Below are 27,151 nucleotides of genomic sequence, written 5' to 3' on the forward strand. Positions count from 1 at the left end.
TGTGGCACTCAGCCTGCACAGCCCAGCATCACCTGTGCTCGCCCGGGCCAGCAGGCTGAGCCCAGGTGAGCATTCCCGAGTTGAAGCTGTTGAAGATGGAATAGCTTTCCCCAGGAATTGCCTCGCTGCTCAGGCTCAGGGCACTGGGAGCCGTGGGGCGTTTCCTGCCCACCCAGGCTGTGTTAGCAGCCCTGGCACGGCCCAGAGGGACGCTCCAGTCCCAGAGGGACGCTCCAGTCCCGAGGGATGCTCCAGTCCCAGAGGGACGCTCCAGTCCCGAGGGATGCTCCAGTCCCAGAGGGACGCTCCAGTCCCGAGGGATGCTCCAGTCCCAGAGGGATGCTCCAGTCCCAGAGGGACGCTCCAGTCCCAGAGGGACGCTCCAGTCCCAGAGGGACGCTCCAGTCCCGAGGGACGCTCCAGTCCCGAGGGACGCTCCAGTCCCAGAGGGATGCTCCAGTCCCACCGGTGCCTGTCCCAGGCAGGCTCGTGGGGCACAGCGTGGCTGTGAGCCCCGAGAGGCCCCGTGTGAGCACACCCAGGCCACATCCTGCTGCGGGGGACAGGGCTGTCACCAAAACCCTCTTATCAGATCATGGGGGAGGAAACGTCGAGCTGCAGCAGCCCACGGAGCCGGCACAGGTGCTTCCCCTGCACAGACACAGCCGCTACAGAGACGCTTCACCTCATGGAAATAGCGAGCAAATCTGTCACCACTTCACCATTTGCACATTTGCATGTACCGAGCTGTGATCAGCACGGGGTGAGGCTGAGGCGAGGTCAGGAGAGCTGCGCTGTCTGTGCACACCCAGAGGAGCCAGGAAGGCTCTTGGGCTGTTCACATCTGCTCTGCAAGGGCTCTGACACCCTCTCCTGCTGGTTTTTGTGGCCACAACTCACTGCTCTGCTCGTGAGGAAGAGCTCTTTTTGTGTATAAATGAAAAAAAAAAAGCTGCTTTAACATCAAACAAGCTGTTACTTCTGTCATCCAAGTGTTAAAATACCAGTTGGCAAAGCAAGGAGGGCACAGAGCAGAGCGAGGTTAGAGCTGGGGTGATGTCAGCTGGCCCCTTCTGTCCCTGCAGGAATGAATTCCTGTCATGGTCTGTGAGCTCTTCAAGCCTTTCTTTTTTTTTTTTTTTTTTTTCCAAGGCTTTGTAAGTTTGATCTGCTTTTAAAGCATTTTCAAGTGTCTCCTTAGCCTCAAAGGTCTTTTATGCTATTTTTTCCTCCTCAGAGCATGATTCACAGCAGAAAGATCAGGGCCATCAGGTCCTTGCCTCTTTATCCACGGCTCTGATTGACTTCTCCTGCAGTATCTGAGTCAGTGGCAAATTCCCCACTGGCTGCAATAAAACATGAAATCCTGTCCTCGAGGGGGGAGCAGGGCAGCAGAACAGCAGCGCAACCTCACTGAGGTGTGTGTTACACTGACAGAAGTGAGAGGGTGAACCCAGACAGGACGTGGGGAAGGAATTCCTCCCTGGCAGGGTGCGAGGCCCTGGCACAGGGTGCCCAGAGAAGCTGTGCTTTGCCCTGGAGCACCCTGGCACAGTGCAGGTGTCCCCTTAAAGGTCCCTTCCAACCCAAACCATTCCATGGAAAAGCTCATATTGTACCTCAACATTCAAGAATGTGAGACAGCTTTTAATTTTATATTTTATGATTTTTTTTTTTACAGCCTTCGCTGTAGTGTGGGGTTAACTAAAAGCCAAAATATAATTCCATTAACGATTTGCCGGTGGTGAATTTGTTTAAATAAGACGGCAGCATTGGTGCGCTTTTTCAAGGGGTTGTTTGCCATCTAGTGGGTTGTTGGGATTTTGCAGAAAAGCCTCAGGATGGTCATTTTTGTGTCACCCCCTCCATCACGGGACGGGCAAAAGGGACACGAACAGCAAGAGCCTCCCCAGGAAAGGGAGGGGAAGTCAAAGTGAGAATATACAGGCAAGATTTTTCTTACTGATGCAACTGCAGCAATATTGAACACACCCAGATATTGCCACTGACAGCCCACGAGGCATTTGTAAATAGAATAAATTGATTATTTGAAGTAATTAGTTATTGGTGTCATCAATAAGCTCTCCATCCCCAGAGCACCCAGAGAAAATTGGCACTTAAGCATATAGAAGGTGTGCATTGCCAGGGTGTACTGGTGTGTAAATTTAGTCTAGGATATCCACAACTCAGAATATTTTCAGTTCCTGTTAGTTAAGGGAATTGCTCATAGGAATACAATTAATTTTTTAAAATCATGTTAATAAGTAATTTATGAGGATGTGGGAAGACATTTTGTTCAAGGATTGACAGAAACAGGGATTTCTGCCTTTATGAGCAAAGTTGTCCCCCAGTGTACAGAATCATACATTAGAGTAAGGCTTGTCTTTAGTATAAATCTCCTTTTAGTCAACATTATTGAGTAGCTCTGTCACTCATTTTTGGAACAGATCAGAGTCTGGACTAGGGGATTCTTAAAGATGCTTTAAGCCTTCTCTAGTTTCTGGAAAGACTCACAATATAATTTTCTAGTATTTCCCTAAATTATTAAAAACATGGGGTTTGGCAAGTGTATGTAATAATAATGCTCAGCAATCTCTGGAAAGCCTTTTCCAAAATTCAGGCGAGAGAAGTCCTCTATAATAAATGACTGAGCAGTCTCTTTTACAGGGCCCCGCACCCAGCAGGAGGCAGCACTTTACTGCAAAACAACCCAAAACTTCAGCACTTTCGTGTGTGACCTCAGGTGAAACTCAGATTTGAGGTGAATTAAACGGGAGAAAAACATCAAAATAACACCCGCGGTCTGGTGCCTGTGTGCAGCAGCTTTGCCAGAGGCTGTGCAGGAGTCAGGAGTGGCTCCTGCAGTTCTGATCCTCCCCGAGCAGGGAAGGGAGGCGAGGGGCTCAGCCCCTCCGGGGACAGGGTGGGAAGCTCAGGCATCTTTGAGAAGGGAAATTCCACATTTCTCCTGCACCAGTTGCAAATAGGACTGTACTAATCCAGGATGATGTCAGGTTCAAAATGTGTTAATTCTGATTTTGTGGCCCTTTTGAACCTGCAGGTATTGCCTGGAGGGCTGGAAGAAAGCCCTCCCGACCCTGTTGTGCAGCAGAACAAGACTTGTGGTGGTTCTGCCCTCAAACCATGCCAGACATCTGCTCTGGTGCCACAGTGGAGCCCCAGAAGGGATCAGCAAAATTCAGTTGTTCCCTTAAGGCCCATTTGCATACATCTTTATCAAGAGAAAAGTCACAATTTACTATAATTACCATTTTTACTGTGCTGGGGCTGAACAGAAAAGCTGGACGGCTCAGCCAGCTGAAAGCACCAGAACCTCAGCCATGCATGGAGCAGTTCTGGCTCTCCCGTGCCCACACCACACCAAAATAACCAGTTTAGGATTTCAGACAGGTGCATTTCAGGCTGGGCTCCCCTGAATTATTGATTCTCCCTCCCCTCTGTGTCTGGAGCAGAGCAAGGCTGTCCTAAAGCTCTTGGCTCCTTGGGGATAACACCAAAGCCCAGGTGCTGGACACTCACCTTCTTCCCTTGGCACAGCAGCACTGCACAGAGGTGGGACCAGCTGGGACCTCCTGAACCCCAAAACATCAGGATATGAGCAGACATCCTGCTCCTGGGACTCTTCTCAAGGAGTCCAAGACCAAGCAGGCCACACCATGGCTTTCTCCAGGTCACCACCCAGCTTCCAGCACATCCAGGAGTTTCATAGATCAGAGCTAAGCATGTTGTTCTTTAAGGTGGATTTTTTCCCACTCCACATTTTTGGCCTGTGAGCCAAAAATCTCCCCACCCAGCAGTCGTGAGCCACAATCCCCTCCTTCCATCAGCAAATCCTGCTCATCCTCTCCATGCCCGCGCTGTTTATCCCTCTGCCACCTGCACATTACTGCCTAAACGCCTGCAGCTGGAGCTCTGTCAGCACAGGGAGCCAGGCACTCTCCTTTCTATGCCCACCTCCCCAGGAGCTCAGAAAACCTTGTGTGCCCAGTGATTTATGAGAATGTTCCAGACAGCTCTGGCAAAGTCCAGCTGACCACTCTGTTTTTCCCAAGCCACATTTTGGGATGCAGCAAAGGCCCAGGGAGTGAGAGCTGTGTTAACCTCGCACATCAGCCCAAATAAAGGAAAGCTGTCTCCATCACAGGCCTGTCAGGGTTTAGGCTGCCCAAACAATCTGTGAGTGTTTAACAAGCTGCTGAAAACCACTGGTGGACAAAAGGCATTTCTGGCATTTTTGGATTTCATGTCAAGCTGTGTTCCCTAACCCAAAATGTAATGATCAAAACAAGATGCACCACTCTGGACTTCTGCAATAACCAGGCCCAGTGGGAACTGTGGCTTTAAAACATCAGCAATGGCCCAGAGGTATTAGTGGACACTGTGCTTCCATGATTTCCCTGGTGCTGGCGTTGTCCTGCTCCCTGCTGGCTGGGCAGTGGGACACAGAGGGACTTCTGGAACCAGCAGCTGTCCCTGGAAACGTCCCAGGCCAGGCTGGACAGGGTTTGCAGCACCCTGGGACAGTGCAAGGTGTGGGACGGGGTGGGACAAGGTGGTCTTTACGGTCCTGTCCAACCCAAACTGGTCTGGGATTTGTGGCTCTCTGAGCTGAGGCCCAGTCATGGACAGCTGGAAAAACAGACTGCTGTTGCCTAAACACCACCTGCACTGGAGCAAAGGATCCTCACACTTGTGTCCTTCAAAGCAAAAACAACACCCTGGTCACAAATGTTTTCCCTTGGGCTGGAGGCCCCTGGTTCAGCCCCTCTGGGCCCGGCTCTGCTCTGGGACACGTGGCCTTCTCCTGCTTTTACCCCCCAGAAAAGCCTGCTTCCATCACAGGCAGCCCTGGAACCTTTGCCGGGAGCGCTCGTGGTGACGCAAAGTTACCCTTTACAAAATCCCTACAAACAAATCCCTCTCACAGACACATCTTTTCCACAAAGAGCTGCCAGTGAAAACCAGGGATTTTTGCTCCTAACCCGGAGGCATTGGCGTTGCTTGTGTCATCCTGGATTTTCAGTGACCTTTACCCACGCTCTGGGTGGTGGAACCACATCCAAGGCAGTGGCTGAGCAGTGCCCGGGGGTGGCCGTGGTGCCACTGAGCCCGGAGCCACCTGCCGTGGCACTGCCAGCAAAGGCACGGCCTGGCTGGGAAGGACCCCTGGGACCGGTGTCCCCATCCATCCCCTCTAGGACACACAGCCACCACAGGTCCACGCTGATTTTCCTGCTGAGGAGGAGCCGGAAGGGAAGGGCAGGGGCAGAGATCAGGAGGCAAATCTTGGCTCTCAAACAATAGCTATTGTGTAAATGTATTTTTACTTCTGTCCTAAAAAAAACAAGTGATTTTGGTGTGTCCTAAAAGTTGCAGTTACTTAAATGCCAGGATTTTTGTGGAATCTTAAAAGGGTTTGGGTTGGAAGGGACCCAAAGACCATCTTGTTCCATGGGCAGGGCCATCTTTCATTATGCCAGGTTTGTGCCAGCCCCACTGAAGACTTCCAGGGCTGGGGAGTCGATATCCAAAGAAGATGGACACAACACTTTTATTACAGCGTCCACATCTGTAGAGGCAAATAAATCTAAATCTTGTGATATCCTGAGACACTGTGAGAGCTGTCAGGGCTGCCTGGGGGATCCCCTGGAGGGGCTGGGACTGGGATCACTGGGGTGGGACAGAGACCCTGGGCTGGGGCACTGGGTGGGGGTCCCAGGTGGGGCCAGCCAGGGACATCCATGTCCTGGCAAAACCAACCCCAGCACAAACTGTTTTGAGAGCTCCAGGTCATTTCAGTGAAGCAGTCAAATGAATCAAGTCTGATTGCTTCTTTCTTTGCCTAATTAGACAACAGGGAGATTTATGGAATAATTGAGCCAACTCAATGTAGCTGTAATTTGACATCTAATTAATCAATGTCCCGCTCCTTCACAGGTGCAATGTAAACCCTTCCTAACTGCTGCAGGCATGCCTCTATTGTTTCTGTGGATAAAAACCCCGATCAAACCCCATTTCTTGTTTCCTCCTGCCACTGGAGCACAGAAGCTGCAGGAATTCTGTCGTTGCCCCCAAACAGCAGAAGTGACCTTGCCAGGTGGTCCCATCCCACAGGTCCCATGGGATGGCCTCGGTGCAGGCTGCTGGAGGCACAGATGCCTCCTGATGCTGCTAAAAGTTTGGGAAGCTCTTCTCACCAAAATACTCCTGGCTGCCAACTGGGTGCTGGAGGTGTGTCAGTGGGGAGGGAGGGATTGTGTTCCTGCAGCTGGCCAAGCCTGGGCACTGCAGGAAGCTGTAAAGGTACCACCAGGACACGCAGGGATCCAAGGAAAATCCTGGCCCTATTAGAGTTAATGGGAGTTTTGCATTTGACCTCAGCAAGGTCAAGGATTTTACCCAAGGAATATTAGTCATCAGCATCAGGATGAATTAGAGGACTTGTCAACAAGAAGCAGGCAAGGTTAGTCCCATGGGTGGCTGAGCTCGGAATTGGAACGGCTGGAAAAATAATGTCCAGCTTATTCCATTTATCCCTGTGCTCATGCGAGGCCTGTGTGCAACACCTCAGCATTCCTTGCCTGCTCTGTTCCATCCCATCAGACACGCTGGGGAACGCTTTGTTTGGGATGGAGGGGGGAACTGTGGGGTAAAATTTCCTTGGGAAGCTTCCCAGAGCTGGGCTCAGTTGTCACAAAGCAGCCTGGGGAAGGCAGTGCACAGCCTACGGTTCCCATTTCCAGGAAATCCCATCCAGCCCGAGTCCCAGTGGCAGCAGGGTCCAGCCCAGCAGATCCCTGGGGATTGTGTGGATTGCAGGCAGCTGGAAGCCAGAGCTGCTCCCACCCTGCCAGAGGACAGCTGCCCCCGTGCTCTGTCCCCCCTGCACGAGGGGAGGTGACAAAGCCTGAGGTGTGAGCCAGCCCTTCCCTGCCAGAGCCCTGGGATCGTTCCCAGCTGAGCCCAGTTGGTTTTGGGTGTTCCTGAGGCCACATGCTCGCCCAGATTCGGATCCCTGAAGGATGCATGGGATGTGGCACCGGAGTCACTGGGGACATCAGCTCTTTCAGGAAAACACGGATTGTTGTCCTTGCAGAAACCCGCTCATGGAAGTGGGAACCAATATTTTGCAGGATTTGTTTCCTAGAGAAGCAAAGCTGATCTGTGAAACTTGGAGGGTTTGGAAATTGCTCACGTTCAGGAATGAGCAGGGCCGGATTTTAGGTTGGTTTAGGTTAAACCCTAAAGCTGGGTCTGTGCCCCCAGTGTGTGGAAGGGACTGGGGGTGCTGGCTTGGACTGGGAGCTCTCTTCCATGGCACAGTCCTGGAGCTGAGGGCTCTGAGGAGGTTGTTTGCATCCAGCCCTTTTCCCAGGATATGCCCAAGGTGCCTCAATGAGATCTCAATGCTCATTGCCAAGGACCAGGATGCTTCCTGCAAGGATGAGCAAAACAACAGAGAAAATACTGCACAATCAGAGCTACCAACATATTCCTAGTGGATATTTAAATCCAAAATTTACTTAAATCCAAAGTGTCTCAGATATTTAAATCCAAAATGTTTTGGATACTTAAATCCAAAGCGGCTCGGATATTTAAATCCAAAATGTTTTGGATACTTAAATCCAAAGTGGCTCGGATATTTAAATCCAAAATGTTTTGGATATTTAAATCCAAACCATTCTGATACATGTTATTTGAAAAAGAACCAACAAAATCTATTCGTACATTTTCTTGAGAAGTTCCCTGCTCTCATTCTACACTGCATTGAGGATGTCTGTGTTTCTCCTTTTAGGAGGGTGACTGGAAGAAGCTGCCAGCTGAACTTCTGTTTTATTTTGCTCCAAGTTTTAATTGAAGTCAGGAGAAGTGTGGCCGGGCTCCCTGTTTTAGGGAATTATTTCCTGGCATGGCACTCGGGGTGAGTGTGACTCCAGAGCAGTGCGTGCCATATTGCTCCCATCAGGCTGAGGCTGGAAGGAAGGCTGTGAGTGCCTGGTGACAAGCCTGGGGACAGCAGGTGACACAGAGCTGTGTTGGTCCCACACACGAGGTGCAGCACACTGGTGACACCACGACATCAGTGACGTTGTTCAGAGGTGGCAGGCTGAGGCTTGGCTCCGAGGGTAGGAACACTGAATATTTGGTGTGTAAAAGTTGTTTTTGATGGCCAACTCACCGTTATCAGTGGACTCAGGGTGAATTGCAGGATGCAATTCTGGAACTCAAGGTGATAAATTCCAAGTTCTCACCTATGAATTGACTTCATTCCCCACACACTCAGTGGTTTGTCCTGGGGGCAAGGTGAGGATTTGTTGTCCAGTGTTGAAGATTAAATGGGCGAAATCTCCTTTCCTCATCTCCCAGACCTCTATGGAAATCTCCCATCATGTGTCCATCCTCACCCTTCTCCTGCTGCTGTTCCATGCTGGGCTTCCATACCTTCTGGGACTAAATTTAGCTTTAACAAGGTTCTTCTGATCACTTTGCCACATTTCAGGATCTGACACTCATCCCCACGTTGTAGTTGATACAAGGATTTTCAGGAATCTGAACATTGCACGTTTTTCCCAAGAGCATTGGGAAGTCTGGAGCCAGTTTTGAATATTTTTGGTTTTACTCCCCACCCTGCACTCCCTGTGCTGAGCCCACCTGTGGCTTCACCATCTTCCTGCAAGTCCCCTGGAGCACCACTGTCCCCTGGGCCACCATAATGGGAAGTGATTAAAAATTATGGGGAAAAAAGCCAGGCAGGGGAACGCAGGGATCCCCAGGAGTGCAGACTGCCCAAGAGGAGAAAGCAAACAGCTTTTCAGTTCAGCCTGATTTCCCTTTCCCTGGCTGTGGCAGTTCCTTGCTCCAAGGTCCAGGGTTTCTCCCCAGAGGTTTGAGGGTGTTTGGATGGATCAGGCTGAGAACCCCTCTGTGCAGCTGCCAGGCCTGTGGGGCCCGGGCAGCAGAGCTCGGGCACTCCCGTGCTGCCAGAAATTACTTTTTCCTCATTTTAATTTGGGTAAATGCTCATTCCCAAACACTGGCATCTCACCTGTCAGGATAACAAACGACAGAGCTCTGGCAGCCGGGGAGACAAACGCCAGGAACACTCGGTGCTTGTGAGGGACCAGACTCCAAGGACAAACATTGGCATTTCCTGGGACGACATTCCCAGCTTTGAGCCAGAAACCTGTGCAGCAAGCACAGCAAGGGAGCAGGGAGCAAACCACCCTGGCAGACCCCTCAGGTCCCACTCCCTCCACTCCCTTTCAGCCTCGGGCCCATCCTCCTCCTCACACACTGCACAGCCTCACCGCCTAAGGCCAGCAACATCCCTGCTCCAGCCCTGCATCCACTGAGTGGAAGGCACAGGAAAAAGCAGTTTTTCCTCATTTTTCCACATTTCCGGCAACATTTTTTTTTTGCCAAAGATACATTTTGCTGGGTTGGAAGTTTTCAAATTTTATTTCTACTCAGCCTTGAATGATCTCTGAGCTCATTTCATCACTTGCAGACTTCTCATTCTTTTTCTGCCCCCCTCTTTTCCTTTCAGTCTCTTCTACAGTACTTCCTCCACTTCGGAATCATTTGAAAGTAACAAAGAAAATCGAAAAAACTGGGAATTTTCCAGATTTGCAGAAATTTTGAAAAGTTACAGAATGGAGAAGAGAATTAAAAAGCAAAAAAGGAAAATTTAAAAATTACATTCAGTTACAAAGTAGAGCAAAAGCGGGAAAAAAGAGGGAAAATCAAACCAGTTAAATATTGACAATTATTTTCCAGCCATACAAAATCTTTCGATTTCCCAATTTAAACCTGAAAGCAGCAGCACAGACACATATAAACAATAAAAGGATAAACTCCACCGGGATTAAATAAGGAAAATTAACTTTTTACATCGAGCTGATTGAGGAAAGCAGAAAGTCCTCACTCCTGGCATTCTCTTGGCAGTGTCAGAGACCTGGTGCACCTCAGGGCTGGGTTTCTAACCACGTTCCCTGGCTGCCAGGACATCAGGCTGAAGAAAAACCCCTGGATTTCCCCAGGGAACGTGGCAGCTGCTCCTCGGGCAGTGTCACTGTGGCACTGGCGGTGCCATTGTCCCTCGGGCCCTCTGGCTCTGCAGGCAGCTCTCCCTGCTCCCTGTGCCTGCCCCACAGGGTCTGGGGTGGCCACTGGGGCAGCGTTTGGTGGCCCCAGGGCTACAGGTAGGTGGTGGCCTCGCGGCTCTGGCGCTCGCGGGCCTGCGCCACGGCCACGTTGAGGCACTGCAGCCACTGCTCGGCGTTCTTCTCGTCCTTGGCCTTGAACACGTAGGTCCTGCTGTCCGTGAAGATCTCGAAGGCCCGGGGCAGGCTCCGGTCCCGCCGCTTCTTGGCCACCACTTTGACGCTCTGCACCTTGCCCAGCTCGATGGGGCACTCGTCGGGGTCGTCCTTCTGGAGCACGGGGGACAGGGCAGGGGTCACCCAGTGAGGAACCAGCCCCGGCCGCACAAACTGCTGAGGGCTCTTGGCAGCGTCCCAGGCCAGCTTGGACAGGGCTGGGAGCACCCGGGACAGTGGGAGGTGTCCCTGCCACGGCAGGGGTGGCGCTGGGGGAGCTCTGAGGTCCCTTCCAGCCCAAACCACTCTGGGATTCTATGAACTCGTCCTTCTTTGTGGAGATGTTGCCAGGTGTCACCAGCTGCTGCTGCCACATCTTGTGGCTGCCCTGTCCCTGGAAGTGTCCAAGGCCATGGGGCTTGGAGCAGCCTGGGCTAGTGGAAGGTGTCCCTGCCATGGAGGGGAATGGAATGAGATAGTCCTTATGTCCCCTGAAAACTGGGGACCCAGCAGTGGCAGCTCCTGGGCAGCACTCTGACTGCCCTTGCTGTCCCCTGCCATGCACTCTGTGAGTGGGAAAACCACCACGGGAAAAGCTGAGGGGTGAAAGGCTCCGGGAATACCAGAACAGGCAAAGCTGAGGGGTGAAAAGCTCTGGGAATACCAGAACAGGCAAAGCTGAGGGCTGAAAGGGTCTGGGAATACCAGAACCAGGAAAGCTGAGGGGTTTATAGACCCTGGGAATACCAGAACAGGCAAAGCTGAGGGCTGAAAGGGTCTGGGAATACCAGAACAGGCAAAGCTGAGGGGTTTATAGACCCTGGGAATACCAGAACAGGCAAAGCTGAGGGGTTTATAGACCCTGGGAATACCAGAGCCGGGAAAGCTGAGGGGTTTATAGACCCTGGGAATACCAGAACAGGCAAAGCTGAGGGGTTTATAGACCCTGGGAATACCAGAGCCGGGAAAGCTGAGGGGTTTATAGACCCTGGGAATACCAGAACAGGCAAAGCTGAGGGGTTTATAGACCCTGGGAATACCAGAGCCGGGAAAGCTGAGGGGTTTATAGACCCTGGGAATACCAGAACGGGAAAAGCTGAGGGGTGAAAGGCTCTGGGAATACCAGAACGGGAAAAGCTGAGGGGTGAAAGGCTCTGGGAATACCAGAACAGGCAAAGCTGAGGGGTGAAAGGCTCCGGGAATACCAGAACCAGGAAAGCTGAGGGGTTTATAGACCCTGGGAATACTAGAACCAGGAAAGCTGAGGGGTTTATAGACCCTGGGAATACCAGAGCCGGGAAAGCTGAGGGGTTTATAGACCCTGGGAATACCAGAGCCGGGAAAGCTGAGGGCTGCCCGCCCCGGGAGCTGGGGAGCAGCGCAGGGCTGCTCCGTGACTCACGGATTTGCCCTTGCGGAACAGCAGCTGGTTGCCAGCCAGGGTGAAGTAGCGCGTTTTCCACCTCTTGATGAACTTCCAGCGGACCTGCTTCTCCTTCAGCTTGCCCTCGATCAGGGGCTGCCCGTCCTGGTTCACGCCTGGGGAGGGGAGCACAGCCAGGGTTAGTCCTGCCCTCCCTTCCCCAGCTGCAGGAGGCTGTTCTGCCTTCCTCCTTCTCCCAGCCTCCAGCATTCAGCTCTCACTTCACACGGCTCGGCCCTCAGCCGTGTCCTGCTGGGGAGGCTGAGCAGATGGAGCCGACAGCTCACAGCCCTCTTCCATCTCTTCTCCTACTCCCTCAGCCATCCCAAACTCCTCAGCCCTGCTGTACCCATTTCTGGCCTTGGGCACTGCCAGGGACCCAGGGGCAGCCACAGCTCCTCTGGGCACCCTGTGCCAGGGCCTGCCCACCCTCTCAGGAGGAATTCCTTCCCAGGATCCCACCTAACCCTGCTCTCTGGCAGTTTAAAGCCCTGATGTCTCCTAGGGGTCTCTTTTTCCTTTCTGTTCTGTCTTTACATCGATGGCCGGGATGTGAAGGACCAGTCAGACCGGAGGGCAGTGCAGGCACAGGCAGTCTGAGCGGGGATATTTTTGGATGGGATGTTTGCCTTGGAGCCCATCCCAGCATCTGTCAGAGGGGCAGTGATCCCTGGCTGGCCGCTCTCCCAGGCCCCACGTCCTTCCAGCACTGCTTTTCCTTGAAAGCCTTCGCTGCCATCGGCGGCTCCTGAGCCCAAAGCTGCCCAGGGTGCCCAAGTGCCACCCAAGGGAGTGCCAACGGCTTTATGGCTTTCTGGGCACCCAGCCCCCATCTGGAAGAGGGCAAACCGACTCCAAGACAGGGCATCAGCTGTAGATAAAGGATGTGTCCTTCCCCCAGCGCTGTTTTCCTTGGCAGCGAGGCTGGCGGGGGGTGCAGTGTGGACTCGTGCAATTTCCTCAGGAAAGACCATAAATATTTCTGTCTCTGCAGGCAGGGAGCGCTTGGAAGGAGATGGATGAATGAAAAGGGGGTTGGCAGAGGCTCAGTGCCGGGGGGAACTGCAGCTGTGATTGCCACAGCAGGAGCAGGCCGTGCTCTGCTCCACGCAGCCACTTCAGCCCCGACTCCAGAGCTCTTCTGGATATTTTTGTGCCAGCACCTGGCCTGGCATGGGACAGAGTAAAGCAGAGGGTTTACTCCCTGTAAGCTTTACAGGCTTTCTCCCTGTATAAATATTGTCACTGCAAAAGGGGATACCTTTCCCAGGAGGCTGGTTTGGGGCTGCACCCTCTCCCCACACACTCTTTAGTGGGACAGAACCACAATTTAGTGTCCCCTGTACTAAAACCTTGGCAATTTTGTTAAATATTGTTCCCTGCCTGGCTCCTGGTTCCACAGGAACATCTTCAGTCCCATTCCAGAGCCGTAGGAACATGCTTCAACCAAACTAAGAGGGGTAAAGCTCAAAAGGCTCAGGGACCAGATGATACTGAGATAGTTTGTGGTCAGGAGCACAACTTGAGAAGGGAAGTGAATGTGCAATTTTGGCCTAAAGTGAATTTTTATGGCCAAAATCTTTCAAAACCAGGATCTGCTAAGAAATGTTGATCTCTTTTTAAGGAGCCAGTGGCTTTAGGCAATGCTACCAGAGGACTTCTCCTGTGTATCCACAAGGAAGCCCAGGGGAGTTCTGGTGGCAGCTTCCAAAGTGGCTGTAATGAATCCGATGCCAGCGTGTCTGAGGGGCTGATTAGGAGAGAGAGATTCAAGCAAGATAAGAATAGAGCTCTTTTCCAATGTTTTTCTAAGTCCTTCTGCTTATTTTCCTTGTGGTTGACTTCACAGAATCTCAGAATATCTCAGCTGGAAGAGATCTCAAGGGGTTTCTCCTCCAGCTCCAAGCAAGGTCACCCACGGGGTCAGACTGGGCTGCTCATGGATTTATCCATGTGGGACTTGAAAAATCTCCACAACATCTCTGGGCAAGCTGTGCCAGTGCTTGATATCCTCATGGTGGGAAAGCTTTCACTCACAGGGAACAATTCCTGTCCAACATCCCCTCTAAATCTCTCCCTTTCAGTCTGAAAAGGTCCAAAGGTCTTGAAATGCCTCTTTTTTCTTAAATCATCTTAATATAGACACACTGACTCCAATTTAACCCTGAGTAGTTCCTGCTGATGGGTCTGTTGGAATTTCCTACTTTCCATCTTGCTTTCTGTGCAGAACTACAGCACATCCAACTCAAAGTAGTTTGGGTACTGAATAAAAAGTTAAAAACCCTCCAAACTCTTCCAAGACGAACTTGAGACAGATAAAACCCAAAGCTTTAAATCTTGAATTTGATGAAACATAAAATCCTCCACAAGAATTCATGAATGATCTCAGTGATAATAAACCCCTATGAACTTGAAAGAATGGAATGTGTGGCAGATAAATGCAATTAACCTCGGGGAATATGGATTCGCTCCCTTCCATTAATCACCACATTGGGTTTTGCTGAAAACCTGGATCGCTGGATGCCACTTTTTATGATTTTCCAGTGGGGATTAGAGCTGGGCTCCTTCATTTCTCTGGATAGCTGGCACTGCAGGAGGGGGACAAATATATTCCCAAGTTAAGGTGGTGTTGGCTTTCCCAGGGAATTGCAGTTTTCCAGAGGAATTCCCAAACACCCTCAGTTTTTCCCCAATCCCGAATCCTTGCCCATGGCTCCTCTGCAGCCCCCAGGGATCTCTGCCTGTCTTTGTGAGCTTCCAGAGAGGGGAAGGAGCTGGAATTCCCTCAATTCCCTCGCCGGCTCTCCGGTGGTTTTGCGGAATGTTTTGTGCAAGAGCTCGTGGAGCCAAACCCTCAGTCCAGGGGGTTGTGTTGGAATGAAGCTCCCAGCAGCCAGCTTGTCCCAACAGGAGGAATCCTGGTGTTTTCCAGCACTCCAGGTGCCTGGTGGCTGTGCTGGAACGGAACACAGGATGCTGTGAGCTGGGGTTCCTCCCCTGAGCCCAGGGCAGATCAGCAGGGTTTGTGGGAATGCTGCTCCTCAGTGGCAGGAAAAGCCAATCCAGGGTGATTTAACAGCACTGCTGGAAAAGTGTGGTTGTACAAGACATGCTTTGGCACCAGAAGAATGCATGAGAAGGAGTTGAACTTTCTCCAGTTGTCACTGTGGGTGCATCAAGCACTTCGCTTCAGCTTAACTGGTTCTTTCCACACAGGATCAGCTTCCAGCCCCAAAATGCCTCCCAGCTACAGCCAAACAGGAATCACAGAAACATGGAATGGTTTGGGCTGAAAAGGATCTTAAATATCATCTCACCCCACCCCTGCCATGGCAGGGACACCTTCCACTGTCCCAGGCTGCTCCAAGCCCAATGTCCAACCTGGCCTTGGACATTTCCAGGGATCCAGGGGCAGCCACAGCTGCTCTGGGAATTCCATCCCAAGGCAAGGCCAGGGTTTAAGGCAGTGTTTGCCCAAGTCTGGAGGATAAATGGCATCTTGCAATGTGGCATCCAAAAAATGCAACAGAACCCCACATGAAGCAAAGCCAGCAGACAATAATAGAAAACAATTTTGCCTCTGAATTCCTTCTTCAACAGGAATTTGGTTGCTAAACAGAATTGCTGAGAGGAAGAAGTTGCTTTCTTGCCTCTCAAAAGTGTTTCAGATTTCAAGTGGTCTTTCACACTCTGGAATGAAAATAAGAGATGTTTCACAGCCTTTAAATTCCTCACCAATCCAAGGAGACCTCCAAATCCTTCCTTGTGTCAGATCCTATAAACCCAGAGAGACCCTGCAGTGTCTCCCACTCTGCCACGACCCTTCCCAGCTGCCACAGCTCTGCAGCACCAATACAAAGGTGGAGTTATCACTCCATGCAAATTTTTATTCCACTGAGCTCCCTCTTCCATGTTGCCTTCCTCAACTTTCACATGACCCATTCGGGGAATTTATTTTCTGGGTTTTCTAGCAAATCATGATACTCACAATGAGCCTTTCTTACAAAAATTCTTTTAAACTGAGACAAAGAGAGCAAGCACTTGCTGATGAAAAGGACAGTTACAGCCAGGAGAGCAGGAGTGAGGCAAGGCTGGACTGGTTAAATGTCTTTGGAAATTCAGACCAAAGTTGCTTCATTAAGCTTTGACATTTTAAGCAAGAGTCTCGTTTTCCTCATCGCTCAACATCCCTGACGTGATGGGGAAACCACACTGAGAGCTCTGTGGAGATGAAGTTTTAACTCAGAGCAGGGTTTCTTTCCTGGTCCTGGACTCCTGCAGGAGCTGGGGAAGGAGAAGATGCTCAAACACCCATGGAGTGAGCAGGGGCAGCCTGGCCTGCAGCAGCAGCTGGCCACTCCTGCAAGACTTCCTACATTTGGGGTTGATGCAGTCTGAAGAGACACTAACTGTTAGAATAAATCTCTGAAACAGCCAATTATTCAAACACTTGGCTAAAATAGTCCAAATTCTTGGCTAGGATTGGTCAGACTTTTACGGAGTGGCAGAAAGCATCTGAGAACAAGATTCCTCTGCCTGTCAGGGCACTGATCTGGCACTGCTGGCTGCCAGAGAGCTTCAGAAGCAGGGCACCAGGAGGTTATACCTGGGGAAAAAGCTGTTTTTTCCCATTTTCCACTCACCCTCTTTTCCAATACAGCTGAAGTATTATGCCTTTGTAAGACTTAATCACATGTCCCTAAGGAGATGTGCACTGTGGAGCAAATTCTATTAAAGCAAATAATTCTGAGAGTGAAGAAAGCAGGAACCAGGTGTTGTTTCCGTGCCAACGTGACTTGTGGCACCTGGGTGGGCTCCAGAGGAGCTGGGATGTGGTCCGGGAGATGCAATCCTGTATCTGGACACAGGTGCAGAGCCCTCCCACTCCCCAGGGCTCAGTGATGCTCCAGACTTGGGGTTGTGTCCCTCTAAGCACACACCAAATCGGGTTTGGGCCTGACTCCCTCACCAAAGATGAGCTTAATGGAGAATTCCAATTAAAATAGCCACTGGAAGGTTTGGTTTCCCCTTTCCCCACCATGGCCAGACACCCAGCACGACCAGTGAGCTTCACTCCACGTGCTGCAGCCCCCCAGTGACAGAGGCAGGACCCCTCTGTACCTGTTGCCTTCTCAGGGTTGTTGCACATGAAGCACTGCCAGGCTCCTGCTTCCTCACTGTAGCCAAATAAATCAAAGAACCTCACTTCCTCCAGGTGCATCTGAACGTTCTCCAGGTCCTGGGAGGGAAGGAGAGAAACCAAACTCATGAGGTGAAGAAGAACTGGAACCCCAAATCCAGAGGGACACAGGGGGTCCTTCCCACACCTCCTGCAGAGGGACAAAGGGCCAGGGCACTGAGCTGGGCAGGACAGGGCACTGAGCTGGGCACTGAGCTGGGCACTGAGCTGGGCAGGACAGGGCTCTGAGCTGGGCAGGACAGGGCACTGAGCTGGGCACAGAGCTGGGCACTGAGCTGGGCAGGACAGGGCACTGAGCTGGGCACTGAGCTGGGCAGGACAGGGCACTTAGCTGGGCACAGAGCTGGGCAGGACAGGGCACTTAGCTGGGCAGGACAGGGCACAGAGCTGGGCACTGAGCTGGGCACTGAGCTGGGCAGGACAGGGCACAGAGCTGGGCAGGACAGGGCACTGAGCTGGGCACTGAGCTGGGCAGGACAGGGCACTGAGCTGGGCACAGAGCTGGGCACAGAGCTGGGCAGGACAGGGCACTGAGCTGGGCACTGTGCTGGGCACAGAGCTGGGCAGGACAGGGCACTGAGCTGGGCACAGAGCTGGGCAGGACAGGGCACAGAGCTGGTCAGGACAGGGCACTGAGCTGGGCAGGACAGGTCTCTCCATCAGCAGTAGCAGCTGATCCATGAATTATGGACTGGGAACAGTCTGGGATTTGTTTTTCCTCTTCCATGCTGCTGTCAGCAGCCTGGCCCAGCACTTTTCCCAACAGCTGAACCACCTTGGAACACGAGAGTGATGAGGACAGGCTGAGGGAGCTGGGAAGGGGCCCAGCCTGGAGAAAAGGGGGATCAGGGGGGACCTTCTGGCTCTGCACAACTCCCTGACAGGAGGGAACAGCTGGGGGGGTCGGGCTCTTCTTCCAAGGAATAAATGACAGAACAAGGGGAAATGGCTCCCAGTTCTGCCAGGGGAGGCTCAGATTGGATACTGGGAAAATTTCTTCATGGAAAGGCCTGCCCAGGGCAGTGGTGGAGTCACAGGAGGGATTTAAAAGCTGCGTGGATGTGGCACCTGGGGACATGGGTCAGTGGTGGCCTTGGCAGTGCTGGGGAAGGGTTGGACTCAGAGGTCTGAGAGCTTTTCCAGCTGAAAAGGTTCCATGGTTTGGTTCCCAGCCCCTTCTCGGGGGTGTTTCAGTGCCCCAGGAGGCTCCATGGCGACACTCTGCAGTGCTGGGCACTCCCTGCAGTCCGTGCAGCCCCCGCTGAGCCAGGGCAGTGGGACTGTGCATCCACAAAGGAACACCTGGCCTGCTCAAAGGGACAGACAGAACACTGCAGCCCTGGGCACAGAAAAGGCAGAGGATACTCACTGTGAGTAATTAATGCCACTGCACAGGCCAGTGATTTACACCCCGTGATTTCATTTAAATCCAGACTCTGACCTCACACCTAAACAAACTTTGGGGTTAAATAACAGCAACCAAGTCCCTCACTGCCAACAGCCAGGGCACTGCCAGCCCCTAGAAACCCTCCCAGTATTGGTGTGGGGTCACAGAGCTGCAGCAGCATCCTGCAGCCCCAGGAAAACACGGATTGACACAGTGCGGGAAAACCCCATCCCCTGCCAGGGCTCTCGGCCCATCACACTGCACAGGCTGGGAAGGGATGCAGGATTCCAGCCTTGCCAGGCAAGCTGGAGTGAAAGAGAGGGAGCAGAGCACGGCCAGTGCCTTGTCCTGCCCCCAGCTCCCACTGTGGCGCCTTGGGGGACTCAAGGTGGGCAGAACAGTGGCACTGCAGCCCATGGGCTGGGCAGGACATGACAGCACACAGGGCCAAGGCTGCACAGAAAGCCTGGGAGCTTCCCCATCCCGTGAAAAAATCTGGTGGTGGCTACCATGAGGCACCTCCAGCCTGAAAGAGAGCAAATCCCACTGAAATATCAGTGCAGAAATCTGCCTGCTCCACTCTGCACTTCAGCATGCTTGGAATAACCTGCAAGGAGCCACTTATTTCAGGAGGGGAAGCCTGGGGAAAGCCTAATTGAGAGGAGAGATGTATCTCATCCCCGTGCTCCATCACCCTGAAAAGCTCAGGGCCCTTCCTTCTACCAGTAATTCTGCTCTTGCAGGGCTGAACAACAAAGGGATCCCCGAGGGCATCACATGGGGCCAGCAAAGCAGAAAAGCAGTCACCATCCCGGGGCTGCCACGGGGGAGGTGGCACAGAGGAGCCAGGACAGCTCACCCGGCTCCCCGGTGCTGGGCACACACGGGGCTTTGATAAGGAGCTCTGGAGAGCCCAGGGAACCTGGGAGGATCCACATCTGGAAGTGCTTTGCTCCTGGCACATCTCGAGCCGTGCTGAATGAACAAATAAATGTTTTCTGTGGCATGGGGAGGCTGCCCAGTGGAACACAGCGAGCTCTGTGTGAGCCAGGCCCTCAGTGCAGCTCCAGGGATCACCACAGCTGAAGGCATTTCTCAGAATTCAGTCTGGAGCGAAGCACTGATGTCACACGTTGCTCTCCAGGTTTGAAAAATGCTTTAGAATCCATATTGGAAAAAAATTATCACCTTCCACTGTCCCAGGTGCTCCAAGCCCCATCCAGCCTGGCCTTGGGCACTGCCAGGGATCCAGGGGCAGCCACAGCTGCTCTGGGCACCCTGTGCCAGGGCTTGCCCACCCTCTCAGCCAGGAATTCCTTCCCAATACCCCATCCCACCCTGAAAAAGCATTTCAGACTCTGCTAGAACACAATGCAGAGAACAGTCTCAAATATGGCAGACAATGTTGATGCTGCCTGTGCATCAACACACTTCGAGCCATTGAAAATTAAAAGTGCTGTACTTAATGAAGCAACCACACCCCCAGAATTTTGCTTCCTGGACTACTGGCAGAGGAATAACACCAACAAATACAATAATTTTGTCCAATAATTCACAATGTCTGAAGTGCTGTTAGCAGTGAGAAGAACTTCTGAGATGACAAATTGCAATTATGACAGAAGCTGAGGAAACTAAGGACTAGGTCATGCAGGGAGTGTTCCAGGCAGATTTTTTGGAATTGCAAAAGCTAAAGAAAATCTTCTTTATGGCAGTCCTAGTCCTCATTCCCAGAAAACGGAATGGAAATTGCGCTAGAGGCTAACTTGGGCTCTCAGTAGTAAACAAAAGCAGAACAAACTCTGGTTCTGTGTTAATAAACAAAACCAAACCAGAAAGTGAATCCAGCAGCAAAGAGCAGAGCCCAGGAGGGGACCCTGCAGTGTCACAGCAGCTCAGAGGGTTCCCTCTGCCCTCAGCCTCCAGGGCTGCTCCCTGCTCCAATCCCTGCTGGATCCCTGAGCCTGCAGAGACCAGGATCTCCCTCCCAGCTCTGCTGCTGTGGGAACTCCGGGATGCTGGAGCCCTGGATGCTGAGAATTCCAGACTTTCTGTGCTGACCCCCAAGAGAACACTGCATTGACCTGAGGCCGTGGAGAAGCTTCCGAAATGGAATGGTAGAGCTGGGATTGTGGGGGTGGAGTTTGAATAGAAGTGTGTGAAATCACAGGGTGAAAACTTAGAGGTTAAGGGTTTAGAATACAGTAATGTATATAGAGCAAGATGGAGGTTTTAGGGTGGAGGCTGGGCCTCCTTCTCCTTCTCCACGGGTTTGGGTGGTTTTGTGTAATTGGATAAAGAGTCCACATTGTGGGCACGGGTGGTTGGTTATTGGGTTAAAACTAAAAATAAGTGACGTGTCATTTCTTAATTGGACAGTTTATCTGTAAAAGGCCTTGGAGAGAGAGAGATGGGTTCCATTTTTAGTTTGTTGGAGTGAAGTGCTGCAGAACTCAGGGTCTGTGAGACTGTGACATAGATAAGAACTGGTAAACACCTGAGTCCCAACAAGAAATACCATCTCACACATTTAATCCCCACCCTGGAAAGAAAGAAACCAAGACTCCACCCCGAGGTACTGCCATGGCGAGGGGAAAGCTGCCCAGAGAGGCTGGACTCCTGCAGCCGAGCAGTGCCCGGCCTGTGCAGCCCTGCAGGTGCCCTGAGCTGGGACGTGCAGGCTGAGTGTGCCAGGTGCCCACACCCAGCTCTGCCCTGAGCTCTGCATTCCCCCAAACCCTTCCCACTGCACCAGCTCTGACTTTGGATGAGTGGAGCTGGCCAGGGGCTTGAGTTAAACCTGCGCTGAGCAGCAAAGCTGCTCTAAAGCCTCGGGACAGCAGCTCAAATCCTTAGCACAGCTCCTCTGTGAGTAAAACTGGCCCCAAAGCTGCTCTCAGATGTGAGGGTCCCCCACTCCTCTGAGCCCCAGCAAGAGTTCCCACTTCTTCACCACATTATCCTGGGAGTTCAGAAGGTGTTCCTAACAAAACTCTGGTTTTAAATCAGCCATCATCTTGGTAATTTAATCCTATTCCACCAGACATCTTCATGTCCACAATATTCTGAGAAAGAGTGTTTTAAAATCATGCTTGACAACTCATTTCATCCAACTGAGCTGGATGGAGATGCTCAGGAATAAACAGATATTTGTTTTCCAATTCTACAGTGGCCTTTTCCAAGCAGCTGATTAATAGCTTGGAAAGAGCATTCACTGAAATCCTGGAGACAGAAAAGAGCTTTGGGCTGCAATCCCTTCAGCTGATGGGGGTAACTAATGGCACACGTGCAGACAAATAACTCCATAAAATCCAGGGCTGTGTTTAGCTGGGTGAACTTCCAAGGGCTGCCCGACACCCCACAGCAGCAGCTGAGCTGAGTCTAGAGCTCCAGGCTGTGAGCAGGAACAAACCCACGTGCAGCATCCCTGCTTCTGATGCCACGGGTCAGTTCAGTGGAGGGGTGGAGAACCAGCATGGGCACCTTTCAAAGCACAGCACAAAACACCCCTGAACAGAGCAAAGGTTCCAAAGTGCAGGGCCAAGTCCTTCTGCTCTTTTAATCTGTGAGGAAAGTAACCCCTTACCTTCTGGTGTGGGAAGGTGGACTGGATCATGGCAGTCTCAAAGCTGTGTGTCCCCTTGAGCTGTGTCTTCTCCCACAGGGCCTTGAGGACTTGCACAGAGCTGCTTTGTATGGACAAAGGTTCTGCAAGCAGGCTCTGCAGAAAAGGTTGGGAATGATTTCAGGTGTTTTTTCACTCAGGTGTTACCGAAGAGCATCTTGTCCTCGCAGTGGGACAGCCAGGGTGAGCCCAGCTCTCCCCAGGGAGTTCTGATGGATCAATGGGCTTACAACTGGATACAACATCAAACATCTCATTTCCTCTGGGCTTTTTGAAGTTTATTGCACATCCCACATCTCTGAGGTCTGTGGCTCACCGAGGATTCCCCTTCAATGGCCACTACACGACCTGATTCCCTATTGAAATGTGAATTTATCACCAGTCAGCAGCACTGGCCTCTGTGAACCACACGGAGACCTGGGGGAGCTGCATCCCCCTGGGAAAACCTGGCATTTCCAGCCAGAGGGAGGAGATGCCTCACACCCCTGCAGGGTTGTGTGAGGTTGTTTGGAGCTCCTCCAGGTCTCAGTCCTTGAGCAGCACAGGCAGAGTTTGTGCGTGCAGTGGACAGAGAGCGGGATGAAACACAGGAGGGAGAACTCCACAGGACATTCTCAGCACGGACTGCAGGAGGTTTCAGCCCCTGGGCACCCACAGGACAGGATGACACCTTGCTGGGTGGGTGCTGTCCCCTCCAGAGCTCCCTGAGCCAAAGGACAGTGGGGCTCCAACCTTGCAGCACCGTGAGCGACCCTGGCACTCCAGCAGCCCCAAGCTCTTTGCTCATCACTGCTCACGCAGGCAGTGCACAGCAGCACTGGGGCTGAGAACATTTGTGCCTCTGCTCTATCTCCTCCATGATCTTTTAATTAAAGAATGCTTTTACACGCAGGAGCCAAGATAAGAGTGCGCGACAAATCTGATTTTCCATACTGCAAATATTTGATTTCACAATATGGGCAACGTCCTTCAAACGTGGGATTCCTGGATGGACTTTCTGTCTCCTCTGTCTGAGCAAACTCACCCAGCCTAATCCTGCTGTCCTGCACTAATAGTTTCCCAATTTCTATCCAAGAGTTTTGAAACACAGTAGAACTCTCCATTATTATTTTTTAAATTATTGACCAGTGTTCTTGAAAAGTATTTATTTCTAGGAAAACACACAGGGCAGAGCAATTCAAGCTGTTCCATCCACAGCATCCCTCACTGTGTTAATTTTGGATAAATCCTGGGTGTTCCCAAGGCTGCCTTAGGATGGGATGAACTGCAGTGAAAGGCTCTGTGTGTGTTAAGAAACTGAACATTGTATTTCAGCTCAAACCCCACCTGTTTCATCTTGAAGTGTGAATGTAGGGTTCTCTCTTAGTTTCACACTATTTGTAACCTGTCAGGAAATTCCACACATGTCCAAGTACTGGGCTGTTCTTGGAAACAAAATTAAACACAGGAAAATCACTTGAAGGCTGGTAGAACAGCACTGAGCAGATTTACAAATTCTGCTCAGTCCAAACCTCTGCAGTAAAACCCCAGTGGGTTCTGCCCCTCCAACCTCCTCCTGCAGCCTTGGGGTTGGTGCTGCTCCCCTAAAATCCACTGCCAGCTCCTGGCTGCTTCCAAGGCACCTGGGCCTTGCTGGAAGTTTTGCCTGAATAAGAACAATATGCTTTGGTCCCACTTTTTCAATCTCAGACTATGTAATCTCCCCAACCAGTTTGAATTTGGGGTATTTAACAGAAATATAAAAACTTATAAAGCACAGGATAACTTCAGCCCAGTGCAAGGAGTTCCTGAGGGATCACAAGGGTCACAAACGGCCACAGGGAGTTAGAGGTGCATGTAATGAGTTTAACCACGAAACATTCTTGTCCAAGTGGCACGTGAGCAGCCCTGAGGTGGCCCTGGCTGGTGTGGCCCTCACCTGCTGGAACAGGAACATGATGTGGATCCAGAGAGGAGGCTGCTGGCTCACCAGGGTGAAACTGGATTTGCTGTACAGGCAGTAGTGGCCCTTCAGGGGACAGCTGAAGAACAGCTTTGCCACACAGCTTTGAACAGTATCTGCAAAGACATACATGGCATGTTAAAATCAGCTACAAAGCAGAGAGGAAACTCAGTGCCCATGCTGGGGTGCCAGAGCCACATGGGAAAACGTTCCACTGAGGATTTGGGGCACTCCTGCAGACAACAGGGCACTGATGTGTCTGCATCCTTAAAGAAGGAGAGAAATCCAGTGTTCAGTGCTTCAGATCTTACCCAGTAACCCTTTCCTGCCAAATGCAGGAGGGGCAGCACAGCCCAGCCAGGCTGCTCATAGTCCTTGTGCTTTCTGATGCATTTGTGATATCAGACCATCAGGTCCATCCAAACTGTGTGTCCCTTATCCTATTAAAAAAGTTTCTTGGAAAACCCCTGCCCTAGCAGGCCCCAGCCAGGTGGGGCTGCCACTTGTGGGATCCCTGCTGAGGTGATGGTTTGAACTGGAAATGGAGCCCTTGAGATGCACAATTCTGCTTTTGCTAAATACTATAGATCGTGGAATGGTTTGGGTTGGAAGGACCTCAAAGCCCATGCAGTGCCACCCTGCCAGGGCAGGGACACCTCCCACTGTCCCAGGCTGCTCCCCAGTGTCCAACCTGGCCTTGGGCACTGCCAGGGATCCAGGGGCAGCCACAGCTGCTCTGGGAATTCCAGCCCAGCCCCTCCCTACCCTCCCAGCCAGAAATTCCTTCCCAAAATCCCATCCATCCCTGCCCTCTGGCAGTGGGAAGCCATTTCCTCAGCAAACCCAAACATCTTTGTCCAAGGACGATAAAACGGTTTCCCCTTGCCAGCTTCTGGAGGTTTGCTCCCAGCCTCACAGCCTCCTGGCCTCTCTGTAGCATTTCTGGCAGGTTCCAAGATCCCACTTCTAGACTTTCTGCATTTTCAGTGACAATCTGGTCACTGACACTTTGTTCTGGCAACGCATTCTTTTGTACCTCTGGTAAACTCATTCCTCACATGTCACACCTTTACATGAAATACTGAACTTATTACATTTCCCTGCTATGCTTTCACAACTTGATTAGCTGGAAAATGTTAAAACCAAGCATTTCAAGCCTGTCTGTTGCTGGACACACAGGCTGCCTCTGCTCTCAGCCTGTCCTTGTCAGGAGATGCAGAAACCATTTCTGCTTACTCACGTTTTCTCCAAAGTCACAGCTCATTATTCCATTTAGGAGATTTTCTTTGAGCATTTTCTTCCTTCCCCCTTCTCCCCAGGGTGACTCACCAGGACAGCAAGAGGCTGAGTCACATCCCTGCATGGCTGGCCCATGAGTAACACACCCCAGCAGGGAAAAACGGGGCATAGATCCACCTCTCTTGGATTATGGCATAAAACGCACACACGTGGAATACTGGCTATGGGGAAAACTTGAGTTTCATTACCCAAACCTGCCAGTTCTCACCCAAAGCTGCCAGTGCTCGTGTTCACTGTAACAGAGGAGTTTGGGAAGCCAAAGGGGTTAATTAGAGCCATCCTGGATCCTGGGGCACATGAAAGCACACAGTGACATTTCCAAGGAGGCTGCTGACAGATGCTATTCCAAACTGCAGACCCCTCACAGATGCTAAAATAACCTTCACTCATGCACTCAAGCAGAAACCAGGCTTGGCCTTGGGCCATGTGTGTGAAAACTGGATGTTTCAAGATGGGAAATGACTCTTAGCTAAAAATGACCCCAAAGCACGGTGAAGAGGAGCAGGCAGCTTGTCCTTCCTCTTCCCTGGAACACAGCCATCACTCTCCCAGTTACACACACAAGGACTGTCAAAAGACCTGGGAGCAGAAGGGGCAGGGCTGCAGCCCCTGGTGAGAAAAGGCACCCAGGTGGGGTCTGTTTGATGGGCTGGGAAGGACATTCCTGACTCCTGCAGATAAAAAACGGCAAAGGATCTGTGGAGAAGCTCTTGAGAAAGTGCTTAGCAAGGTTTTGCTGGTGACACTGAGGAGCTCACGGGGGCTGAGGACACGTGCCAAAATCAACGGCAGCTCCAGAGAAGAGACCTGGCTGGCTGAGCACAGAGCTCCTGGAAAACTGCAGCACTCATTTGTCACTAGCACTGCAGAAAGCTCCTTCCCAGACAATCTCCCAGGCTTGGGAACGAGCTGAGCAGCTCCTCAGGGCTGCTCTGCTCTGTTTGATGTGCTGGGTTTGGCACTGGCTGAGCAGCAGCCCACGTTTGCTACGTGCAGCTTTCAGCAGCTCCTGATGAACCAGCAGGTTCCACCTCGGACAGGGAATATCAGTTATTCCAGTGTCAGCAGAGTCATGGAACCATGGAGTGGCTTGGGTTGGAAGGGACTTGAAATATCATCTCATTCCACCTCCTGCCATGGCAGGGACACCTCCCACTGGCTCAGGTGCTCCAAGCCCCATCCAGCCTGGCCTTGGGCACTGCCAGGGATCCAGGGGCAGCCACAGCTGCTCTGGGCACCTGTGCCAGGGCCTGCCCACCCTCTCTGCCAGGAATTCCTTCCCAATCTCCCCCCTGACCCTGCCCTCTGGCAGTTTAAGACCATTTTCTCCTATCCTTTCATTATCTGCCAGGTTCTCCTCCTTCCTCAGCCTTGGCAGGAGAGTCCAAGTACCACAAGAAAAGGATTTGAAAACACAAGAACACGTGAAGAGCACCACAAGACACAAACCCACCCCACCGAGTCACCAAATGCCCCAGGAGGCTCATCAAGACCCCAAGGAAACGTTCCTCAGCCAAGGAACATTTCTGAGCCCAACTCTTGGCCCATCTCTGCCTTCCAGCAAGGGAATAAGCAACAACTCCTTTCTCCTACAGGAAACAAGGGAATATGTGCTGCAGTTTTAAAGTTCACAACCGAGTGGTTGTGCCTGGGGAAAAGAAACAGAATATAACCAGGAGAATGTCAGCAGAGCTGTTCATTGTTACCTATTCCAGCTTCACATGCTGGGCTGAACCAGGAGGGCACAGAGTCACTGGCTCTGGGAACAATTAATGTGTTATTTGATTTACATTGTGATCCTTTACTATTAAATGAAATCTGTTAATAGGAGTAAAAGTATGCTCATAAATTTCTTAAATAGAATCAAACCCATGCAGAAACATGGAACCAATAAGGAATGGATGCAACATTTTAAATTTTGGGTCTAAGCTTTTTCAG

At 51.6% G+C, this 27,151-nt stretch overlaps 1 protein-coding gene across 2 annotated transcripts in view; it reads right to left on the reverse strand.

Annotated features, from left to right (window-relative positions):
• Positions 1–10,201: 10,201 nt before the first annotated feature.
• Positions 10,202–27,151, reverse strand: part of VEPH1 (ventricular zone expressed PH domain containing 1) — a 55,171-nt gene continuing 38,221 nt past the window's right edge. For both annotated transcript variants that reach the window (XM_068200153.1, XM_068200154.1), the window contains exons 10-14: positions 23,891–24,030; positions 21,934–22,068; positions 16,885–17,002; positions 11,743–11,879; positions 10,202–10,454 (exon numbers count right to left, since the gene is read on the reverse strand). In XM_068200153.1, coding sequence (XP_068056254.1) covers positions 10,218–10,454; positions 11,743–11,879; positions 16,885–17,002; positions 21,934–22,068; positions 23,891–24,030 — 767 coding nt within the window. In that variant the 3' untranslated portion in view covers positions 10,202–10,217. The remainder of the gene's footprint in view (positions 10,455–11,742; positions 11,880–16,884; positions 17,003–21,933; positions 22,069–23,890; positions 24,031–27,151) is intronic.

This window comes from Anomalospiza imberbis, chromosome 10 (assembly GCF_031753505.1).
Source record: "Anomalospiza imberbis isolate Cuckoo-Finch-1a 21T00152 chromosome 10, ASM3175350v1, whole genome shotgun sequence".
Lineage (NCBI taxonomy): Eukaryota > Metazoa > Chordata > Aves > Passeriformes > Viduidae > Anomalospiza > Anomalospiza imberbis.